Genomic DNA, 24,246 nt, shown 5'->3' with positions numbered 1-24,246 from the left:
GTTTTCTATGCTGTGGTTCTCGAAGAACAATATCAGAAAGACAATAGAATACAAAATAGAAGCTTTAAAATGAACAGTTGAAATGGTGAAAACATAAGTGACAAAAGTGATACCACTGTCATATCTGTACAGTAGATACAAAGTGGTAGATAAGCAGGAGACACGTAACTTCATTTAGCATAAAAGAAAGGCTAGTAAAGAGATGTGAAAACATTTGCTGAAATGTGATATTCCTGACAACTACTTGAACTTTAGCTACACACAGAATTTAGACTAGCAACTGGTAGAAACAGGTAATCTGGTTAGGAAAAATGTAACATACTAAGTAAGGCAAGTAACAAATGTAAACAGGTAGCTGAGCTGCACTAAACTTGAAACACTGGACAACGAATTAGCAAAATTTCCCCACTATTTTCTTCATTTAACGAGTAGCAGGTTGAGACAACTTGACTGTAGGAAATATGGATGATGTAACATCAATTGTGAAATTGCTTTCAATCCGCACTGATGCACTGAAGAACTGCCTTGCATATCTTATTATATATCTTATATATTAGTTTCATTCTATTTATTTTACAGGATTTTCCAGGTATTTTTCTATGCTAGCTAATGAGCTTGTGGGTGTCCTAAATTTAAACACTGGTGTGAGCTTGGTGTCAACATGTAGCTCAGAATCTTACCAATTAACACATAATACTGTTTACTTTCAAGAAATATCTTGATTTTATAGCCCATTATGAGATCTAGCTATTACACAGCTGTGTGTTAGCGTACCAGTTTGCACTTTCACAAATGTCAAACTATTCATTTAATTGACTGTAATTTCTGCAATAATTCTAATCAATACACTAATACAAAAGGAGTAAATTAAATAAAACAGATCTTTAGTAAGTGTTTACTTCATAGCTGTTATAGCATTTTATCTTCCACATCATCAGTGTGTGATCATTACAGGCTATTTTCGTCCAGCAGTTCACTGATGATAAGTATAGCAAAACTCTGATTGTGCAGTGACTTGAGTAGCCAAGTATAGCCAACTCTGCACCATTCCAATTAGATTACCTAAACTTCAGTCTTTTCCATCCTGGGCTGTGTACAGTGAGCTTACACGTTACATTTACTGTTATACCCTTAAATGGAAGAAACCTTTAGAGGCTCCTGCAGGAAGAACTGGTCGGCTGCTTCATGGCTGTGCCTTGCAGAACTTAGACAGCAATTAGGGGGCCAGTTCAGGACCTTAGACTTCATCTCTATATACATTAGTGTGTAAGTCAGTCACAGAGTGTTATCTCTGTTAACCTCAGCACCTTATTCTTTTACCTGGTATCCATTAGTAGGTTTTCTGAATACTCTGACCTAGCCTAGCATTAGTCCCAATTTATTCAAAAGAGTTGCATATTATTTTTAGTCACAATTGAGTTTCTTGTCAACGTAAACTAAGACTTTATTACGTCCCCCCCCCACACACACACACAAAGCATCAATACTATATGACTTGTTAAAGAGAGGGTAGATTTTTGGGTCCAAAGAGTTTGCAAGTCTTGTTTAGGCTGACAATCCACAGTGTGAGTAGTAGTCATTGGCCATGTGTGTCTGTTAGCATACTAACAGTCACTATTTTGCTTTTTTCTTTGTATTTGGCACAAAGAACTTTGCAATTTCAGTGGTACAAACAACTAAATCTTTGCTTTTGTGACATGACTAATATTTATTTCTTTTTATTGTTTTGCTTTTTTGTTGACTAAAATAGATCAAACATAAACCTGAGCATAACCTGGATTTAAATCTAAATTTTCCAATTCTAGCTACAATTCTAGTTAACAGCAGCCTAGCACCATCATAGGAGAGGAATGGAGTAGAAAAATGTGATTTAAAGGTCAAGCAACATTGTATGCAGAAAGCAGATTTTTATGATATTACAAACACATGCTGAAGGTCAAACCCACAACTGAATAACAGGATTTTTTTGATTGTCCTCTCAGGTTGCACTGGGATTGCTGGGCTAATGAGCAACATCAGTCACAAGCAGGGCAAAGCCTGGCTCTGGTAATAAGCTAGAAGAATCTATGGCATTTGTATCAAAAATAGCAGTCTATAAGGTGCTAAATAGATAGCAAGAGTAGCTATACTCTAATAGCAATTTTGCTGTTGAAGTCAAGGCATGCTCTGAAGAACAAAACGTACTCTAGCACTGCAAAGCATTTTTTCATGCCAGGCATTCTGTATTGCTGCAAAGAGCAAACTGCTGTTTGCCTTGTCTTCTCTCCTCTATGCATCATATTCGGTAAATTCAGTGCAAAATCATTTTTTGTGGTGTTTTTTCCACCGTTATTGTATGTTTCATGTAAACCCAATAGACTTGGATAGTTTGACCAGAAAGATAAAAATTATATTCTAAATATTTCTACAGTATATCAAAAAATAGTCATTAACAGAAATACATTTCTAGATTATCACATTCTACATACTTAGAAAACATAAACAATGCTAACAGTTAAATGATTTCTTTTTCATTTTGGTGATGAGACTAGTGTTTGGTTCATCACGTTTGTATAAAAAAAAATAAAACACTGGGTGGTAGGATGATTTACAAAGTACCTGTCTTAGCACCTTGTTAACATTGAACAGCAGAGATTGGATTAGTTACGTTTCAGACTTTCAGACTTTCAGACTTTGACGAGCCTAGTCCATTTGTAAATGACAGTATGTCTGTAGCCGTAGGTTATCTAATCCCCACAACAATGTGCCCACCTCTCTGAAGGGCATTGATGAAATAATATAAACCTTAAATATGCGTAAACTATCCCTTGTAGAATATAAGGTCCCAGTTTACAAAGCACAACATGAATCGGTCTGGATAAAACATCTTAAGGTTTCCATTAAAAAAAAAAAAACTATCACAGTTTGAATGTGCTTTTTTCTCTGTTTTCTTTCTCTCAATTATTATGCTCATTATTGTATGTGTTGATGCATGTTAGTGTATGTAATTGTTTGCTGGATGTGTGTTGTGGCTCAGTTGTGGCCCTTGAAACAATACACTCCATACAGCTTATGCTTCTTGTCAGGGAAGCCACTGAACCTAACAGCAGCTTCAGTGGGACTGCAGCGCCGGCGCGGGTGGGAGATGGGGTAACGGACACTGCCATCCTCCAACCAGCCTGCATCACAGCGGTCATAGCCCAGCAGCTTCCAGGCAGCATACATCTGGCCAACCTTGGCAATTTGAGCACCATCTTTTTGGCATGCCCTGACTGCCTCATCATAGGTCAGCTTAAAGGGTTGGATCAGGTAGTAGAAACGACCTGAGGTGACAAGAAAACAGAAGGATGAACATAATGGGTTAGAACATACAGAAAATATATCAATGTATCAAATTCCTGCAACCTAACATGATCCTGTCACCACAACAAGACAGGATATACATGCTTTGATGCCTTTACAAATTTGACGAAGTTAAAACATCCATCATTTCATATTATACGCCATCGTTTGTTTTGTGGTGTTGCAAAATACACTGTTTACGGCAATATTGAGATGATGAAGATCAGATGAGAAGCAAAAAAGAGCCGTCAGGTGCTGAAAAATGAACCTTAGACTCAAACGTTAGAACAGCCTTTTTCACACGGCACGCCATGTAATAAATAGAAAGTAAATGGCAGCCGTTACAACAATCTAAAGATATATAGTTTCATGCATTGGTCACAGGTACACTCCAGGTACACAACGCCCAGCTGAAAACACTTTACCCAAGTCGAGTTGCCCAAGATTCACAGAATTTACCAAAAATGCGATATATATCATTATCGGGATGAGAAATGTCTTACATCGGGATAAGAGATTTTGGTCATATTGCACAGCCCTCAAAATCTGTTGAGACCATGTGTAACATTCAGACATTCCGGAATATAATAAAATAACTGTAATTTGTCATTTTCATCATAAGATAATGATGTGATTTACTATCTTTTTTCAGCTATTTTGTAAAACTGTACATTAAAAGAATTTGGACTAGAATATTTATATTTTATGATTAAAAATATTATCATAAAGATCTCTCAAATATTGGTGGAAGCATAAAAAAATCATTTTGATAATTACCAGTACTTAGTACGCAGCTGTGACATAAAACTTACACTGAGTGGTGGTCTAAAAAATCGGATACCACATCCTAACCCCACAAGCTCTAAGTTACCCTCTGTTCCACACTATTCAGTATTGTGCCCTGGGACACCTGAACAAAGAGGGAGGAGTCCAGTGGTGGAAACCATGGTGTGTCTCCTGAGCCACATCTATTCTAGGTGCTGCTATAGGAAGTAAGATGCAAGCATCCCAGTTGGAGCTCACATGGCTCTTCATACTAACTCATATTAAAGCTGGATTGAATAGTGTGTAAAAAACAAAAACAACAAAAAAACCAACAACAACAATTTGATAAATATGAGGTCACTAGCTACATTTTAAAGACATGTTAATATCAAGTGTTAATTAACTTCTTTAGACCTGCTATCCATCAGGGCACTAGCATCCCATTTGTGGTTAGGGCTGGATTCTGTTTTAGCCACATAAAAAAGAAGCACACTTTCAGAAACTCTTACATGTTGGTATTATAGTATTAACATTCGTTTCTTTTTCAATTTTAGGTGGCCAAACAGGTAAAAATGTTTTCAATCAACTCATAACCCAGTAACCACAGAGAGCATGTTGCCCTCAGTATTGCAGATGTGTTTGTCGCCAATACCTACAAAAACACAGTTTTAGTGCTGTTCCTCACCTTTGTAGTGGGAGGTAAAGCAGAAAACATCATAGTGGTTCTTGTCCTTGTCTCTCAACCCATAGTTCCGAATGCCTGGCACTGTGTTCTTGCCACCACAGGGTTCTCTGGGGGTGTTGATGGGATACTGGACTGTGCCATCAGACAGCCAGCCAGCATTGCACCAGTCCATCCCTCCACGCCATGTGTCATACAGTTGGTCAAAAGATGCCACGATTGCATCCTGATCGTGGCACGCCCGCTCTGCATCGTAGAAATTAAGGTTGTAGCGTCCCAAGCGGGGGTAGTATGGGAAGACAACACCTGCACAGACAGGGTGAAAACAGAAAATGAGGGCAGAGAAGGAGATGCAATAGAATAGAATAGAATTTATTTTGAACATGTCAATATAACTAAAATAACAAGAAAACACATACACAAAACAAAGGCATCAAAGTTGTCATTAATATCTCTATATCCACTCAATTAATACGCTTGAAAAGGAGTAGAAAAGATAGATTTACACTTATTTGTTGCTACCCGCTTGTTTCAAATACCAAAATTTGCTAAAAATATAAAAATGAGACAAGGATTCAATAGAACACAATGATACAGCAACATTCATGTAACTTATTGTTTTTACATGAATCCTTACTACATAGGGTTTCCTCTAAGGGTATTTGGTCTTATTTGGAACAAGTTCTGAATGTTGTGGCTCAAAGATTTGTTTCCTACTTTATACATTATTTGTGCAGTTATCAGGTCAACCAAGTCTTTAAATTTAAGAATATTTAATTTAATAAAAAGTTGATTTGATGGTTCTTTTTTGCAGAATATATATTGGATGGGTGTGTGTTCTATAGGTGGCTCCCCACAATTCCACACAGTACAGAAGTATAATGGAACAATACAAAGTATATAATATATAATGATGTTTGATTTAGAAGATCCTTAACTTTATAGAGATGACCTGCAGCCAGGATAAACTGGATGTGTTTGGTCAGCTGTGTGTGTGTTTGACTGGCTCCAGTTTTTGTCTTCAGCTGACATTACCCCCCCCCCTCCCCCCTTTTCCATATTTAAATTCTAGTAATTTTTGAAGTAGTTCCAAATATTATACCTTCAAGGTCCAGCGACACCACTGCTGTTCCATCTTCCAGCCCGTCAATTACTTCACATTTATACCTCCCATAATCCTCCAAAGTGATTTCTGTAATGACTAGAGAAGCATCCATGGCCGAAGAACCTTGTAGGTGGACACGTCCATGGAATCTGCCATAACTCCTTTTGTGATAATCCATGGCAACAAACACATCCACCTAGAGCACGATGAAAAGTGTTCATGTTATACTTTTCCACTGCTTTCAGTTTTTGGAATTTCTTAAGAATAGTCCAGCACATTTTGAACAGAATAAACAAGAAATTCAATTCAATTTTATTTATACAGCGCCAAATCACAACAACAGTCGCCTCGATGCACTTTATATTGTAAGCTAGACCCTTCAATAATACAATAATACAACAGAGAAAACCCCGACCCTGAGCAAGTGCTTTGATGACAGTGGGAGGGAAGATGTCTTAGCAAGTGATGAATAATAAGATAATAAGGCCACCATTGGACATGTGTAACAAAACTAGTTTATAATGCTTCTACATAAATTATATATTGATACTTTGGAATGCTACACACAATGTTTTGAAAAAAAAATTACTAATGACAGTTCATGTCAAATAAATGATAACCTCTTTTAGATAGTCTGAGGTCAGCTTGGTCCATTTGATCCGCATCTTACGGTTTTGTGCCAGTGTTTGGTCCCTTAGAATCGTGCATGGTAAAGTAGCATTTCCCCCTCGTCTTGACACCACTTTGGTTTTTTCTGCTACCACTGACAGTTGGGGGCCATTTTCTGAAAAACAGCAACCAAACAGAGAGCAAAGTGCTTCAATGGGACGGATTTTAAGAAATGAATGCAGACTGATTATTAGCGACTTTATATGTGAGAAGAAGGGTTCTAAATTCGATTCCATATTTACCAACGAGGCAGTCAAGAGAAGCTAATAGACAGACAAAGTATTTTAGAAGTATGATTTTCTTTCTAGTCCCAACCAGAACTCCTGTCGAATGTTTTGGATCAGCTGACAAGATGTTTCTAGTCTTAGCAATTGTGCAGGTGAAAGAAGACAGATCTGTGGGGTATGAACCCTCTAAAATGTTTGTCCTCCAGTTTTAAAGAGGGAAATTCTATTACATTTTAGTCTCTAACTGAGATCAGACTATAACAAATTTGAGAATGCTGCAGCTATGCAGCTGAATATCCAAGCCTGCTGAAAACTTTGAGGTTCTGGCATTCTGCCATCTTCTCTATGTATGGTCATGTTAGACTAGAAAAACAAAAGTAAATAAATGAATGAACAAACAATAACAAAAAAACCCCAAAATGAAGCAAAACGTTAAAAAATGCTAGTCCAGTTAAGACGAAACTGCTCCAAGGTCTCAAACCAAACAGCAAAGAATATCTGTGCCATAGATCCAAACAGTGCCAAAGACTCAGCTGCTGCTAAACTGCTTTAAACTTTACTTTAAACAATAACTAATAGAGATTAATTTATCATGTTTTATTTTACTAAAAATATTATACAGTAGCTAGGGATATTGAAAAAAAAGGAAATTGGAAGTCATGCTGGTAAAGATTTATATCATCGTTCTCACTGAATCACGCAGCCTAAATGAAAAGGGCTTTGGTTTTGTTCGTATCTCACAAACAAGGAAAACCAAACAATAGATAAATAAATAAATTTCCGAAGTGACTTGCATAACAAAATAGCTGTTATGTGTTGTTGGGTTTTTTTTTTACCATGTAAAAACTAGAGATATACAGTGTTTTAATTTGCTGATAAAAGCCAAACTGGATAGCTCTGTCTAAGTTAGCTAAAAGTCCCTACATAGCAGTCTTATCACTGAGAACATGCTGATAAACTGAGGGAAGAAAGGACACTGCAGAGTGAGTGTTCTAAACGAAACACAGAAACAGACGCTGGAATGACATTGTCACTCTCACAAAGAAACACAAGTGAACATGTACTCACCTGTGACATAAATGGTTCTCGAATGCTCCAGGTCAGGGTACAGAGCATCTAAGTCGTTTTCTGCTACATTCAGTGATATCAAAGCCCAGATCAGCACAGGAATCATCTTCACTCACCAGCTAGGTTCTGACCACTGCAGAGACACACAGACAGAGGGTGGGGTTATGCTACAGTGAGGATGCTAAGGAAAGTTTTCCATGTATAAGCTATACAGAAAGCCCGTTTATAAGCTTCTTCTGTATGCAACTGTATGACCCTGTGTTTCTATCTGCAGTGCTTTTTCTCCCCCGAGAGCTCCGTAATTACAGTTGCTTAACAGGACGCCTGCCTGCTGGGTACTGAGCACATCTAAAGAGAAACACACACATCTCAAAATCCCATTTCTAAGTTGTTGAACGCAGTTAAACATACAGTCAGACTCAGCACATTAAAATAAAGCTTCTCAATGCACAAACCAGGCATCCCTACAAGCTACAGCCCACAGAAGACGTTCACACAAATACACATTCTGTGTAAGCCATATAGTACATACTGTGCAGGAAGTATTCTGTCATTCAGCACTGTGAGAAAGCAGCATGTCCTGATGACAGCCCACACTTTTAGAAGGAGACTGCCACCGTGCAGCGTCACCCCTGCACCTCAAGCTTCATTCACACTCACACACTGGCGTAGCTGTAGTTGCATCTTTGTGAGGACACCAGCTGACACAACAGAAATTCTTGATTTAACAGCTAACTAGCCCTTTGAGTTTCCCACATTTTGTTCATTGCCCTCAATTTGACTTAAAAAATTACATGTAAATATACATGTAATGTATTTACATGTAAAATATATATATATTGGTGGTTTCTGTGGTATTTGTTTAGGTGATGATGGGTGAAAAATTATTGTTGTACCCTTATATATCTTATACAAAATATAACAGAAGAAAAAAAACCAACAATTTCATTTTAATATTGGCAGGACAGGTTTTGTATAACCTGTAAAAAATATTTCACAGCTTGTGTGGCAATATATGTGCTGGAGGATGGTTAGGAGTGCTGGCCGACTTTGCCAGGTGGAGTTCCTGAAGTCAGCAGAAAAACTGCAGCGTATACACACACACACACACACACACACACACACACACACACACACACACACACACACACACGCACACACACACGCACACACACACACACACACACACACACACACTTACTTTATACCCCTCCCAGCCTGTCATTATGGGCTGGGGAGGGTGCAATGATAAGGAAGTGAAGTATGTTGGGAAAGATGTATGTCGTTTAAAAAAAAGGTAAAAATGCTTGAGTCAGAATGTGCACTGCAGGACACAAGAAGAGCAGGTGATGTGTGAAATGATAATAGAGAAGCAGACAGAGAGCGACTAAGACTGGGAGATACGGCGAAAAAAAGAAGCTAAAGCAGGGAGGGAGGGAGGGAGGCGGAAGAAGCTGAGGGGACTGCAGCAGCAAAAATGATGCAGTTTGAATCTTCACTGGCACCATTAGGTGATGAGCTTCAGCACCTCATCATCCACAACTGTCATGTGCTGACTTTATTTGAACAAAATGTTAACATTATTAAATAAATATAAAAGTTAATAAGTAGTGTTTTTTCCATACAGCTGAAGAGTGGAAGTTTAGATCAGTTTGATAACATTTGCATTTATAGTACACCTCGTACGAAGAACTATTTCTTTTACCTACTTGGATACTTACCAAGTTATAAGTTCATTGAGTCTTTTTACTTATCCATTTAATTCATGTTTTTCAGTTGTGTAATCCTGGACATGTTACAGCAAGGGAATGTTTTTAATGTCTCTACATTGAACTGCAGGTCTGTGATGTTTTATCAAATTCTTGATGCCTGATTTACATTCACTTTTAAGACCTTGTAAGAGAAAATCTTATTTAAGTTTCTGAAGATGTTTCAACTCTTATTCAAGAGGCTTCTTCAGTTCTAAACCCAAAAGGTGGAGTGCACCAGGTATTTAAATCCTAGTGGGATTCTGTCTTCTCTGTCCAAAATGTGAACATTGGCATCCTCTAATCTCTGGCTATCTACTGCAAGATCTCTTTGATCTTTCTCCCCTCACCCCAACCAGTTGCTCAGATGGCCTCCCCTCCCCGAGCCTGGTTCTGCTTGAGGTTTCTTCCTATTAAAAGGGAGTTTTTCCTTGCCAATATCACCAAAGTAATGCTCATAGGGGGTCATATGATCATTGGGGTGTTCCGTTTTCTTGTCCATTTTTTATTGTAGTTTGTACCTTACACTTGAGTCAACTGCTATATAAATAAAATTGAACTGAAGAGGCATGTTTGTGTCTGTAGAAACCCTCACTGTATTTAAAATATCTCGTGATGAGGCAGACGTGTAATCGTGTGCAAATCTGATTTGGGGTAAAGTTGGTTCTGCTTTGGGAGGAGCTGTCTTGCTGTAGTCATTTCTGACAGCCTCCTCCTACAAGGTACAGCATCCCCTGGGTAAACATAGTGGTATGTAGGGCTCCACGTTCAGCTGCATGAAGCGTAAACACAAAACCTATTTGTACTCAAAGAGCATGATGGTTATGCTCAATCATACTCTCTCTCTCTCTCTCTCTATCGAGACAGAGAGAGATATAGATATATACCTAAATAGAGATATGTATGTATATATGTATATGTAGAGGAAGACAACCATTAATGGTCACAACTTATTTAAAATCACTAAACTGATCCTTGTCTTTGGACTGTTGGGGGAAGCCAGAGAACCCACCCAGAGCAGCTGGACAACCCCCAGCTAGTTCATTTAAAGCCAGGACCTTCTTGCTGTGAGGCAACAGTGCTAAACAATGAACCACAGCTGAAATTGGAAAAGATGAATTCTTTTGAGATCTTATCAAAAATGTATGTTTTGCCACAAAAGGATAGCAGCAAGACAGAAAGGGAAGCCTTACGTAATAGTAGTGTGACCTGCTGTAAAGTATGGTTTTGAGAATGAAACAGACAAAGGATGTTGAACATGGAGCTGCCAGGCAAGAGAAAAAGAGAAAGACCAAAAAGAACATCCATGAATATAGTGAAGGAAGACATGCAGAGGGCTGGTGTGAGAGTGGAGGATGCTGGGACAGTGAGATGGAGGCACATGATCTGCATTTGGTGATGAAGACATGCCAAAAGAGATATCGTGTCATTTTTCAAAAAATAATACTTTTATACATTTGTTTTCCTAACGGTATCTTGAGGTAAAGCAAACTGTACCAGAAACAAGTGCATTCATGGGGTTCCTACCATTTTCAGCATTGCCTGTAGTCACTTAATAAATCAGTGTTTATGGTACAAAATTACATAATGCATTAAGTTGGATATGTTCATGCTTGACTTTGTTTTTAAGTGTATTAGTATAAGGTACTCAAAGTACAGGATCTCCAGGATTTTGTCAGACACAGGAACAGAAATACTCTCTCTTAGTTAAGTAAATGGTAAATGGCCTGTATTTGTATAGCACTTTACTTAGTCCCTAAGGACCCCAAAGAAAAAACTTTATACTACATTCAGTCATTCACCCATTCACACACATTCGCACCTTGGTGATGGCAAGCTACATTGTAGCCACAGCTGCCCTGGGGCGCACTGACAGAGGCAGTCATCAAAAAGTTTTGCTTCAAGTGCATATATTCAAAATTTCCACTCCTTGTTTGTTTATGAACATTTTTTAACATTTTTTTAATAGCAGCAACCAACCAAATTTAGTTTAACAGTAATTAAAGAAATCAAATGTCCAGTCACCATCTGCTAAATCTCTCATATTCTAATTAGCAAAAAGAAAGAAAGAAAGCACCTTTTTAAAAAGAAGCTGTTGAGTTGCATAAGGAGGATTGGAGGACTGAGTTTTTACACAGTTTGTCACTTTGTTGGAGCCCAGAAGTAAGATATTTTGCTGTCTTTTGCCTTGAGTTTGACATTGGCTGCACAGTAGAGTAAATATGCTGCTGGTGCTTCAGTTCATTGCTTTAGTCTAAGTATTATGTATGAAGAGGATGCTAGGGACAGGGCAGATTCTTTACCCTGCTGTTGGACATCCATTGATTTTTTCCCCACCTTACTCATGAACCCACAGGTAAGTCTTAGTTTCAAAACTTACTAGTTTAGTATTATGCCATAAAAATAGAATTAAACCCATTTGGGATATATAAGTACATTCCTTCTTTAGCACTGAAAAGACATTGTGTATGACATCATAATGTGCCTTTACCCTCAGTTTTGGTTGAGTTTGATATGCTCAAAATGAGAACAGCAGGTATTGGTGAAAGGGGCATATACATAGCCTGAGGCTGGAAGGGGTGTGAATGATCCTGTTCCTGAAATTCAGATGCTATGTCCACTTGCTTCTTATCTGCATTTAACATATAAGATAATTGACTAATATGCTAATATGTCCTTTGGGCATGATAGCACAGGGGTCACAGCAGTCATAGTTTGGAATCTCTTGAACCTTTAGTGTTCCATGACTAACAGAGGACCAGAGCACTGATGGAAACTGGGAGTTTTCCAGTTGAATCTCCAACTTTAAGAGCTATTCCAGGCTACTTTTTCAAACAGACTGGATTATGAGCTGTGAGTTGAATCAAATGCAGCATTAACCTTGTTTAATTAGTCTTTAATCAACCGCCACTGGAACACTGTGGCACTATTTTAAGTGGACCCATGAATTCATTAAACCTTCAACATTTCTAACAAACTGCTGTGGCAGTGGATGTGGATTGGAGACGGGCATCTGAACCACCTCAAATCGCTCCCTTTAATGTGGAAGAGTAGCAGTACAGTACTCTGAGCCCCTTGTGAACGACTGAACTTCTTGCCCTTTCTCTGAAGGCCAACCACCCTTCAGAGAAATCTAATTTCTGCTGCTTGTATCCATAATCTTATTCTTTCGATCACTACCCCACATAGTAGACAGGTCTGGCCTGGATCTGGTGTTAAGTCGGCACTGCTGGCTGACAGCTGGCATGGTAAGTGGTATGTCATTCAGATATGGGCCAGGCCTGGCGTAGATGGCACTGTTTATATGATGGCATGCCACATCTGGCCCGATTGTGGATTGGTTTATCTGGCCAAGGCTCATAGAAAACAGGTCTGGCCTGTATCCGGCAATAAGCTGGAACTTCTGACTGACTGGTGTCATGTCAGGGTGTATGTCAACCATATGTGGGCCAGGTCTGGCAATGATAGTGCTATTTATTTTCCTATTTTAGTTAGAGGACCCAAGTGCCATGTTGCAATACTATACTGCTATGGTAGCCAACTTTTCAAATGCAGGTTTGACAGGTTTGTGAGTGTACACTTCATCCACAACCTAGTGAGGGTTTACTTATGTCTACTACCGGGCTCCTGTAGCTCAGGAGTTAGAGCGGGTTATCAACTGATCGGAAGGTTAGTGGTTCGATCCCTGGCTCCTCCAGGCTGCATGTCAAGAGTGTGAATGTGTATGAATGTACAGAGTTGGCCATTTATATGGATACACCGTAATAAAATGGGAATGGTTGGTGATATTAAAGTCCTGTTTGTGGCACATTAGTATATGTGCAATTGCACACTGCTTGCATGATCTCTGCGCACAGAAAATCTGCGTTGCGCACACAAAAAAATCCAAGCTGAATTGCAATTAAAACCTTAATAATTCTGTTTTGCGGTGTTAGTCAGTAAGTGACTGGCGGCTCCCGCATGGGATTAGAACGATGCCACCTTATCCCATAATCCAGCCAATATTTACTTTGGGGAGAAACGGTAAAAACGGCGTTTTATAAGGAAAGCCTCGAAAGCGCTCTCCACCTGTGAGCAAAACCAAAACCAAAAACCCCAGCCTTTCCTGTTGGTCAAAAAATGTACCATGTCGACCAATCAAAAAAATGATATGGCAACATGGTATTTAGTTGTTTAGGAAGGGGAACGTTTTGGAGTGACGATGGTGTTTTGAAATGTGAGAGATTTGCGACGTTTAGCGCAAATCTTGTGTAGTTAGTGTGTAGTGTAGTCAGTAGTTTTCTTGTGTGTGTCAGAACAATGAGGCGACTGCTGAATGTGTAACAGCAGTCTGGCGAGGAAGGAGCGGCTAGCCGGTCCAGCGGGCATGTGGTGTGGAGGTTAGCCGGATAACACGGAGCCAGTCAGTTAAATTAAACAACAGACCTTTATTCCTTGTCAGCAACATAAGACCATACAAGCCAGGTCTCCACGGCTCTACACTGTCCGTACATACATGTGCGGGGATCGGTAGTCGCCGGTGCCAGGCCGTTACAATGGTGAGGTCTATCCTGAGAACAGAACACGAGCAGCATGTAATGGCTGCCACGCTATACTCACACACCCCCTAGGAGACTCCCCCCCTAGTGGTGCTATAACCCAAAAGGTTTGTTACAAATGTTACAGGTGTTACAGCAGTGATACATCTCCTGTTGTCAGGCCTGCAGGTATCAGGCTGTTGTTCCCCTTTATCTCATAGTGGACAGAAATTATGTTTTGGAGTGCATAATTGTGTGGCATCAGATTTGATGCAGAACAGCTGATTGTTCTGTAAATAGTTTGAAATGTTTATTTTAAAAAACGCCTTGGCTGCATTTTTAGATAAACAGCTGCAAAAAACTTGTTTGCAAAACTTTTTTGAAGAAGTAACTACATAATTAATTGCCCAACATTGGTCATTATATACTGTATTTTGCAGGCAGAGAGTTACAGGACTCTCTCCCAGACCACAGACTCATACTCATAATACAAGTCAGAGCTTTATTTAAAAAAAAGAAAAAAGAAAAAGAAAGAAAGTTGTGTTTTCAAAATTGGAGTTCAAATTATTTTTACTTCCAAAAGTGTTAACATACTACGCAGGTCATGAACAAGATTTTTTTTTAATTTTCATTGTAATTGGGCTAAACACTTAATTAAAAGTAGTCTAATGCTTTCATTTGATTATTTTAATAAACCATGTAACTTGGATGGATTTGATGCTGGCGTGACCCCAGTGCACACGTCTAATGTTGCTCTCAGTGGTCCAAGTGTCCGCTCAGGGAGTTTGTGTGTTCGCTCAGACACATGAAAAATTAGAGGGAACATTGCCTACGAGACCACCCATCTTCCATGCTACAGTTAGCAAACTGCTTGCTAAGTTTCGTGAAACTGGTTCAGTGTTGGATTTGCCAAAATGTGGACGCAAGAAAACTGTCACTAATGAAGAAACATTACAAACTGGTGTAGCTTGCCATCACCAGTGTGTGAATGTGTGTGAATGGGTGGATGACAGGTTGTGTAAAGCGCTTTGGGGTCCTTAGGGACTAGAAAAAAGCGCTATATAAATACAGGCCATTTACAGGCCAAGAAACATCAGTGGCTGTCCTAGCTTCATTCAGCAAGAACCCACAGTGTAGCACTCGCCGCATGTCACTGGAGAGTGGCATTAGTCGAACATCCCTTCGGCGGATATTAGCTACTCACAAATGGCACCCTTACAAACTCCAGCTACTGCAGCATCTCAGCGAGAATGACCCAGATCGGCGGACAGAATTTGCAGAATGGGCAAAACAAAAATTGGAACAGGACCCTCAGTTCACGCAGAAGATTTTGTTCAGTGATGAGGCAAACTTTTATGTGAATGGTGAAGTTAACAAACAAAAACACTGCTATTGGTCTGACACTAACCCACATTTGATGGATCCCTCCAAGACTGTTGGAACAACAAAAGTGATGGTTTGGTGTGGTATATGGGGACAACGATAGTGGGTCCATTCTTCATCAATGGAAACCTCAAGGCCACTTGATATTTGAAATTGCTACATGATGATGTGTTTCCCTCTTTATGCACTGAACCTGGCATGTTCCCTGAGTTTCTCCAGCAAGATGGTGCACCACCACATTATGGGTGCCAGGTCCGAGCATTCCTAGATGAACAGTTTCCTGGAAAGTGGATTGGTCGTCGTGGGCCAGTTGAATGGCCCCCAAAGTCTCCCGATCTGACCCCCTTAGACTTTTATCTTTGGGGTCATCTGAAGGCAATTGTCTATGGTGTGAAGATACGAGATGTGCAGCACATGAAACTACGGATACTGGATGCCTGTGCTGGCATTTCTCCTGCGGTGTTGCTATCAGTGTGTGAAGAGTGGGAGAAGAGGGTTGCATTGACAAGCCAACACAATGGGCAGCACATTGAACACATTTTATAAGTGGTCAGAAACTTGTAAATAACTCATGAAAGAATAAAGTTACATTGAAACCAAGCACACCATTGTTTTTCTTGTGACATTACCAATAAGTTTGATGTGTCACATGGCCCTCTTCCTATTGAAAAAACAAAAGTTGTATCCAAGATGGCCGACTTCTAAATGGCCACCATGGTCACCACCCATCTTGAGGAGTTTGCCCCCTCACATATACTAATGTGCCACAAACAGGACTTTAATATCACCAACCATTCCCATGTTATTACGGTGTATCCATATAAATGGCCCACCCTGTAGTTAGGAAGCACTCAGTTTAGAGAAATTGGGTGAATATTGTATAGAGCACTATGAATAATCCAGGAGAGTAGAAAAGCGCTATGTAAGAAACAGTCCATTCACTGTCTGAACAAAGTTTCATCATGTTTCTTTTGTGCTATCATGTTCTGGCACATGTTGTTATTACATGGCTTGATTAAGGTACACATTAGGCTGACATCTGGGGCCAGAGCTGAAACTGTTCTGGGCCAGCACAGGGCCAGCAGTGTGTCTGCAACTGGCCTGTGGGTGCACACAACTTACACATGGCCCACATACCACAAAGAATGATGAGCCTTTGGTGGCCCAGATCTGGTTTCCCAGAGGTAATCCAAACATGGGCCAGCACAGGACCACCAGTGTGTCTGCAACTGGCCTTGTGGTGGCCCATGTGTGGATCTGGACCATACCAGTTTTGCTATGTGGGACCCAGAGCTTATGACCATAGGTAAGGGTAGGGACATCTTTGCTTTTGCACTTAGCTTTCTCTTCACTACGACAGATTTGTACAGTGTCTGCAAGACTGCAGCCCCAATCCATCTGTCAATCTCTCGATCCTCTATCCACTCACTAATGAACAAGACCCTGAGATACCTAAACTCCTCTACTTGGGGCAGCAACACATCCGTGACACAGAGTGGGCACTGCACCTTTTTCCCACGGAGGACCACGGCCACAGATCTGTGCTGATTCTCATTCCTGCCACTTCACAGTCAGCTGTGAGCCACTCCAGTGCAAGCTATAGAACACCTCCTGATGGCTAACTAAGCCCAATAGGACGGACTCCTCCTTCAGCTTGATGGCTCTCTTCTCGGATTACCACCACAAAAAGCACCAACCACCTTGCAGTAAAACTGCAGTAAAAAACAGATGCCACAGATGTTCAAAAGCAGCCACAAAGCATTAAAGTAAATGCAGTTTAGAATACATCTATGTCATGGGCTTGTGAATTAATGTGTTGGGTTGATTTTGCTGCCTTACAATTTGTGTGGATTGAAAACAGGCCCCCACATTCTTCTTAACTCTTATGTAGAAGTTGCTAAGCTCACTTTTCCATTTCAAAGCAACAACAGGAAATTTTACTGAGAGCGTTTTATATAAGGTTTTAAAAGCCGTGGGGTTACTTTTTTATTAAGCTGAGAAGCAGCAGCATGCAGAGAAAGCATCGGGATACGAAAACTAGGCTAACACTAGCTAGCTAGCAAGTTCATGAACCTGGTGCTAAACTGCAAGAAAGCACAACATAACAGTAAACCACTTACTCACCAAATCAGTGTACCACACATTAGAATCACAGCGGTGCCAATAATAACCACTTAAGTGGAAGCATTCTCCAGCTGCACGCTGGTTTGCTCAACATATTCTAGAAGACCCGTGCTGGCTACAATATTCTCATCAGGTTGAAAAGAAGGGTAAACATCCTTTAAACTTCTTAAATGTCTCCTTTGCACACGTCATTACTACATGTGATGCAATTTTATCATATGTATTCAGAACTGTTTTTTTTTTTATTAATATCCATATACTCTGTTTTTTTTATTTTTTTATTTAATGTTCTTTCCAAATTCCAGGTTTGGAATATGGAAATTATTTACATTTATGACTAAGCCACAAAACAGAGTAACTTGAACCTCAACAAACCTCCTTTAGAGAGAAAACTAAATTTAGTGTAAAAACCTTAAAAGAGAGACCTGATGAGCCACTTAGAGGGAAAGAAAAGTCTGTGTTATTTTCTTTTTTATTTGTAAGACATCATTTGCTCAGTTATGGGTTATCTCCTTTAAGGTACACATTTGTGTGGGAGCCAAGCATCTCTGGACTGTTGCCTTCTTTTTAAACAAAAGCACCAAAACCTCAGGACAATGATACATGCAAAGGAATGCATGGGTAATGACATTAATGAGACAATGAGATGTGAAGACCACCACAAAGAGACAAAACAATCATTTATGTCATTGTAAAGTGACAGTACTTGTTCTTGTAAGAAATGCATAAGTGATCATGAGATTTGGAAAGTTTCTTTGAACACTCAACTGTATAACTAGAAAATAGTTCACAGGTTAATGCAGACATCTCTCTATCTTCTTTCAGTTATACAATTCAGGGTCACAGGGAGTTTAGAGGCTATCACAGAACAAGGGACAGACTCCACCTGGGAGAGGTCACTAATTTGTCTTAGGGCTAACACATACAGACAAACAACTATCACCAATGCATGTTTATGGACTGTGGGAAGAAGCCAGGGAGTTCATACAGAGAAGAACATGCAAACACCACACAGAAAGGCTGGATATAAGCCCAGGGCCTTCTTGCTGTGACGCAACAGCAACCACACCACCACACTTCCCCAGTGTAAGCTTACAAATAAAGTAACCATTATGAATTAAAGAGGCGGAGTTTTGTTCTGCTTGAATGGACATCTCACTTCTGACTGAGTGAGAAGGTGATGTAAGAGCTCCTGAGACTTTGTAGCCTGAGCGATAAACACAATACTTTCATTACATACAAGTTGTTAACCTGGCTTATGCTGAAAACCAGTACAAAGGAGATGCTTTCCTCCATGTGTTTATAGACCACTCTGCATTTAATTGTTAATCATTTTAAACTGTAACTCTTTTCCACAGCGTGTCTTTTATCCTGTCTTCCTCCTCTCAATCCATACTGGTCGTGAACAAGAAAAAAAGAAAGAAATCAGCAAGGGAGCATATACTTTTCACAGCACTGTACATGTCCTTCTGAGCGGTAGATTAAGCAGGACAATTGAAGCATTCAGTTTTAGTCAGTATCTTAACCAGCTACAGAGCAAGCTTCAGCTACAGCTATAAAAAGACAAAAATCTAGTGATAAAAGCAGCTTCTTTATCTCCCAAGTTGTAAAAGAGTCTGGGGAAAACTGGTTTCAGACAGGTATCAATTTGTAGGTTGAATGTGAATTCAATAAATGAGATTGCATTCAACAAACGTAACAATGCAACAGGCCAGATCAGGCTGTTGTGGTTGGGTGAATAACTTCATGGTACAGATAGTGACAGACTCCTTTAATGTGCTGCTATCTCTGCTGCAAGCCTGCAAATGTTCAGAGCTCTGGACAACATTTAGGGTTACCTGGCTTACACTAAAACTTCTGGCGAACAGAGAGGCATTCAGTCTCTGCAGCACCAGTGCAGAAGTATAAATGCTAAACATATTTATTTTTCTTATGAAGGAGTCCACAAAGATCACATTAAAACTCTGTAAAGGTTACATAGGAGAATCATTCTTAAAATAAACTGAATGGAAACTTGGAGGTTTAGTGTAAACCTTAGCCTAGGGTATGCTTATGCATTTCTTTTCCTCGTGTAGTCTTTCCACAGGGAAATGATGCAGAAAACATTCTATATTCACCATCTCTAAAGTGGAGTAGGAACACCCTGTTGGAGAACGTCTTTTAAAAGCTGTGAGGCAACCTGCTTTGGAAAAGCAAACCCTGCCAAGCATACAGACATTAGCAGTCTCTAGAATCTACTATGTGTTTGCATGTGGGTGGGGTGCAATTCGATGGGTGTGGTATTTACTGTATATGCAGCCTTAGGTATTCACAAATAGTCTGTGTCCTTATTGCACAGCTGATATATTTTCCTCCTATGGTTGACGTGGTGAGTTCAAACTAGTCTACTGAATTCTTTATTATACATCACCAGCACACCACGTCATACCTGCCACAAAGAGCCCTCAGTACAGAGCACAAGATTTTCCTTTTAATATTCCATATAAATACTATGAGAAAACAGTAATACTGTTGGTGACACTGATTGTATTGCAGGAACGAGAATAGCTAGAAATGTATGATCCTACAATCCTGCCCATCTCTGTTTTTGTTTCTGCTTTTGTTTTCTGTGGGAAATCAAGCTTTGGTTAGGGTTAGATACACTCCTCATAAGCATCTAAATGGGTACAGGGTACTCACTGCTAGCCAAACACAGGAGGCACTATCAGAGCTAAAAGTAACTAAGTGTTCAAGTGCTTTTTTAATCCTTGCCTTGTTAACTGTCCATCCATTTTATTCCACTTATCTAATTCAGGGTCACGGGGTTGCTCTCCGATGTGTTCAGTAAGGTGTGAATTTTAGATAGAAAGCACTTAGACTTAGAAAAAAAAGTGCTTCTGTGAATGGGTAAATAAGGTAAAAAGAAAAGTACTATATAAGAATCAGTCCATTGGAATGACCGGCTGCATCTTCTCCTTAACTTGCTGTCTGTCTGAGTGTTGTCTAGAAAAAACTATGTAGGCTTTATAGATAATTGAGAAACTTTCTGGTGGAAACCTGGTCTTGTTAGAAGAGACAGCATCCATCCCACTTTGGATGGAGCAGCTCTCATTTCTAGAAACTTTGCCAAATTTATTAACCCCCCCAAAAACGTTATTATCCAGAGTTGTGACCAGGAAGCAGAATTGCAGTCTTACAAGCCTCTCTGCAGCTTCTCTCCTCCTGTTATCCCCCAAACCCGATCCCCTTAGAGACTGTGTCAGCTTCCAAACAGACAAAAAACAAACTAAAAACCAGCAAAAAATAGCTTCAGTATGAGAAAAAGTTACCAAGAAAGATATTTCACAAATAGTCTTGTAGTGAGAAAAATCTCAACCTTGTGATTTCGTCCATCCACTCAACACCACAATAGACTCACCTACAGCATTTAACTGGGAGCATGGTTAAATAATAAATAAGGTAAGGTAATGTTACTGAAGAGAGAAAACGTTCAGAAAATTTGGCTCATGTGTCTTGCTTGTCATTTGCTATATAAAGGTGAATACACATAAATAGACACACACAAGACATACTGATGCAGATTTTTCCCTTTCAAGCTAGCAGCCAGTAGATGTTGCTGTTTCCTGCTCACTACTAATTCATATAAAATGTGTGTGTGTGTGTGTGTGTGTGTGTGTGTGTGTGTGTGTGTGTGTGTGTGTGTGTGTGTGAAATAACACCCCCCTTTTGATTAAGGGTTGACATGGTCCACTGCAGGCCCCAGTCTGAATGTATGTTTGTGTGTGTGTGTGTGCTCTGGGTGGGTGCAGGGGTAATGGGTGGGGGTCCGGGTGGAGCCGCAGAGTCTAAGCCAGCAAACAGAGAGGGGTTGTTGAGCTGAGAGCTGCTCACAGTCCTGATGTTTTCAGCTCTAAATCACTTGGCCTGTTGCTGCACAACATGGTCGACCACAACTATTCTCAGAAGTCTCACAAATATGATCGGCTGCACGATTCCATGATGAGCAGATGAATGAAGATGGGGAAAGAAAACAAAACCTTGGTTTATAGCGCAATGGAGTTTATAGAAGCAATTTCTGCATTCCACTTGCAATAGTCCAATAAGTAAACTGTGAAAACTGTCAATATCAACTATTCTTAAAAAATAAATTCATCCTTGTTATGTAAGACACTGCTCTTTGCTCTTTACAGGTTGCTGCAGTGGGACATTCTTCTTTATTCACAGATATTCATCTCTTCCGTGGCTTGGTTAGATGTTCCTCCAGAACATTTTGCTTAGTGTTTCCATGGCCGGGCCCCTGAACAATGAAGCAACCTGGCTTTGAATAGCACAGATTTCCAATTCCCTGTTCGCAGTGTATAACAAAACCTGTATGTACATCAGTTGTAATATGTCTTGGTCTGCTCATGCTACAAGAAAAACTACCCGACTGCCTTTACAGATATTAGAAAAAAAATTCAGGTTGTATTACTTTACTTCAGAAAACAGTAGACTTATCACTGATAAGTTGATAAGTATCACTGAGCTGCAAGTCCCTCAACAGATGTTCCTGAACTGTGTGAAAGTACTACCCCCAAGCAGGAGCATTTTGTGGGTAAAAACTCCTAAAACCTAAGCGAGACCCTGCCTCATCTTCACTTCATCAAAAGATTACACCCTCTAGCATGCATATTGAAAACTCAACTAAAGCTCAAGTACCTTTAAGCCTATGTCTAAATATAGCACTCAACGAAGGGTGTTTGGAGTCTACTGCAGTGGAAATCCTTAAAAGTCCAGCTCCACAAGGAGACAAATATTTCCGTTACCTTTTACAAAATCCCCCAAAATGTTCCAGACCTGTGCACAGGACACAACCTCAGGCAAGTATTTATGTTGAGGAGGAAAAACAAGCAGGACTTTTTAAAAGGAAAAGTAAATAGTTTTTGATCTGTGGCAGTCAGAATGCTTTTTGTTTCTTTACATTTTAATATTTGTTATAAGATAGTAGAGTTGATGATGATAATAATAATAATAATAATAACAATAACAGTAATAACTACAACAACAACAACAACAACAATAATAATAATAATAATAACAAAACAACAACAACAATAATAATAATAAGAAGAAGAAGAAGAAGTAGATTTACAAGGCGCTTAGTGAGTGAACGTTCGTTTCTGCTGTTAAAAGGACAAGTCGGTTTTCTTTATGAAAACAGTTATATAGCAAAAACAAAAACAAAAAACAAACAAAAATAGTGTTACTGCTTATTCCTATTAGGTTTGGTTTGTGATACGCACTTTAACGTCTTCATTACTGTTACACGTCTTTCCTTTTCCCTAAAACACCTTGAGATTATTACAAGGTGTTATATTTATCATTCCAATAAACATCGCATTAATTCTCATATTCTTTGTAATGCGTCAAAGTGACAAGAGTTTCACAGGACTTTTTTTTTTTGTAAACACAAAACGAAATAAAAAAAACCCCAGCTCTTTACCTCGCCCTGTGCGCTGTTTGGAAGCCTCAATCCTGCGGCAGCCAAGAAGGTGATTGAAGCGTAAACCGTTTACGCACCAAGTTAAGAGCAGCAGGCGGTGCGGGTGTTTCTCTATCTGCTCCAATAACAGGTTCCACTATCAGCACTAATAGCAGTGCGGCAGCGCGGTCCTCCAGTTTACACGCACGTGGGTAAGAACAGTCCGACTTGCGAGCGGCACCGCGCGCATGCAGGTGAAGTGCGTGAAGTGCAAATCCACACTGTGAAGTGGATGTTTAGCCTTTTTGGACAACTATTTCCAAATGCCTCACACCCATTTCAGGAAAAGTGTCAAACAAAGGAGGTACCCGGCCCTGTTGCTCAATCTGTGCTTACAGACTAGATTTGCACAAGCCCATCACCCCGCCTTCTCATTGCTTCTCAGTGCCTCTCAGCTTTAATCACACGTCGTGTTTAAAGTTAGTAAACATTCAAACGTGCCTTTGTCAGCAGTAGTGATGTACTGTTTATGTGTTCTTCTCTTTTTACCTGAAGAGAAACGAAAAATCAGACATCAAATCACAAACATGCTCATGAAAAGAATGAAGTGTCTCGTGAGAGAGAGTCAGTCTTTCTTACACTCAGTAAAATGTAGTTCAGTATTTGAGTTCCACCATGATGAGCTCTTTTCACTGCTATGACAGAACAAATCAACTGTCATGGGCCCTATTTCAGGAAGCCGGTTTAGAAAACTCAGAGTGAAAAACGATACTCAGGGTTGAGTAACCCCGAACTGTCCAACTCGGATTTCGGTTTCAGAAAGGCTGATAACAATTAGTTCAATCAACGCGGAGTTGCTTTAACCCCAAGTTAAGCGCGCGCACGAGGATACATAAAGCCCTGATTAGTGGAGCACAGATTAAGCGAATTACCATGGAGAAGGAGGGAAAGAAGGCGCGGTCAATGTATTTTACAGCGCTTGAGGCCGAAATTCTGATGGCAGCATATGCTGATAACATGCAAATTTTGCAGAAAAAAAGTAACACAGCCTCAGCTGCAAAAGAAAGGGGGCATGCATGGCAAAACATAGCCGACAGAGTCAATGCGTGAGTGTTAATTTAAACATTGATCTAGGGATTTCCACCCATTTAACACGTTATTTTATTATATTTTATTTTGTATTTTATACCTTTTACT

General features: G+C 39.8%; 1 protein-coding gene across 1 annotated transcript; it reads right to left on the bottom strand.

The window, feature by feature from the left end:
- Positions 1 to 1,688: 1,688 nt before the first annotated feature.
- hapln1b (hyaluronan and proteoglycan link protein 1b) lies at positions 1,689 to 23,207 on the bottom strand. The gene is made up of 6 exons (XM_026172691.2): positions 23,071 to 23,207; positions 7,838 to 7,970; positions 6,494 to 6,657; positions 5,871 to 6,069; positions 4,772 to 5,074; positions 1,689 to 3,302 (listed from the first exon to the last, which is right to left on the bottom strand). Exons 2-6 carry the CDS (start codon positions 7,941 to 7,943, stop codon positions 3,013 to 3,015), a joined length of 1,062 nt encoding a protein of 353 aa, XP_026028476.2. The 5' UTR covers positions 7,944 to 7,970; positions 23,071 to 23,207; the 3' UTR covers positions 1,689 to 3,012.
- Positions 23,208 to 24,246: the final 1,039 nt, after the last annotated feature.

Source organism: Astatotilapia calliptera, chromosome 7 (assembly GCF_964374335.1).
Source record: "Astatotilapia calliptera chromosome 7, fAstCal68.1, whole genome shotgun sequence".
In the NCBI taxonomy this organism is placed as follows: Eukaryota; Metazoa; Chordata; class Actinopteri; order Cichliformes; family Cichlidae; genus Astatotilapia; species Astatotilapia calliptera.
This window is presented reverse-complemented; position numbering and strand designations above follow the sequence as displayed.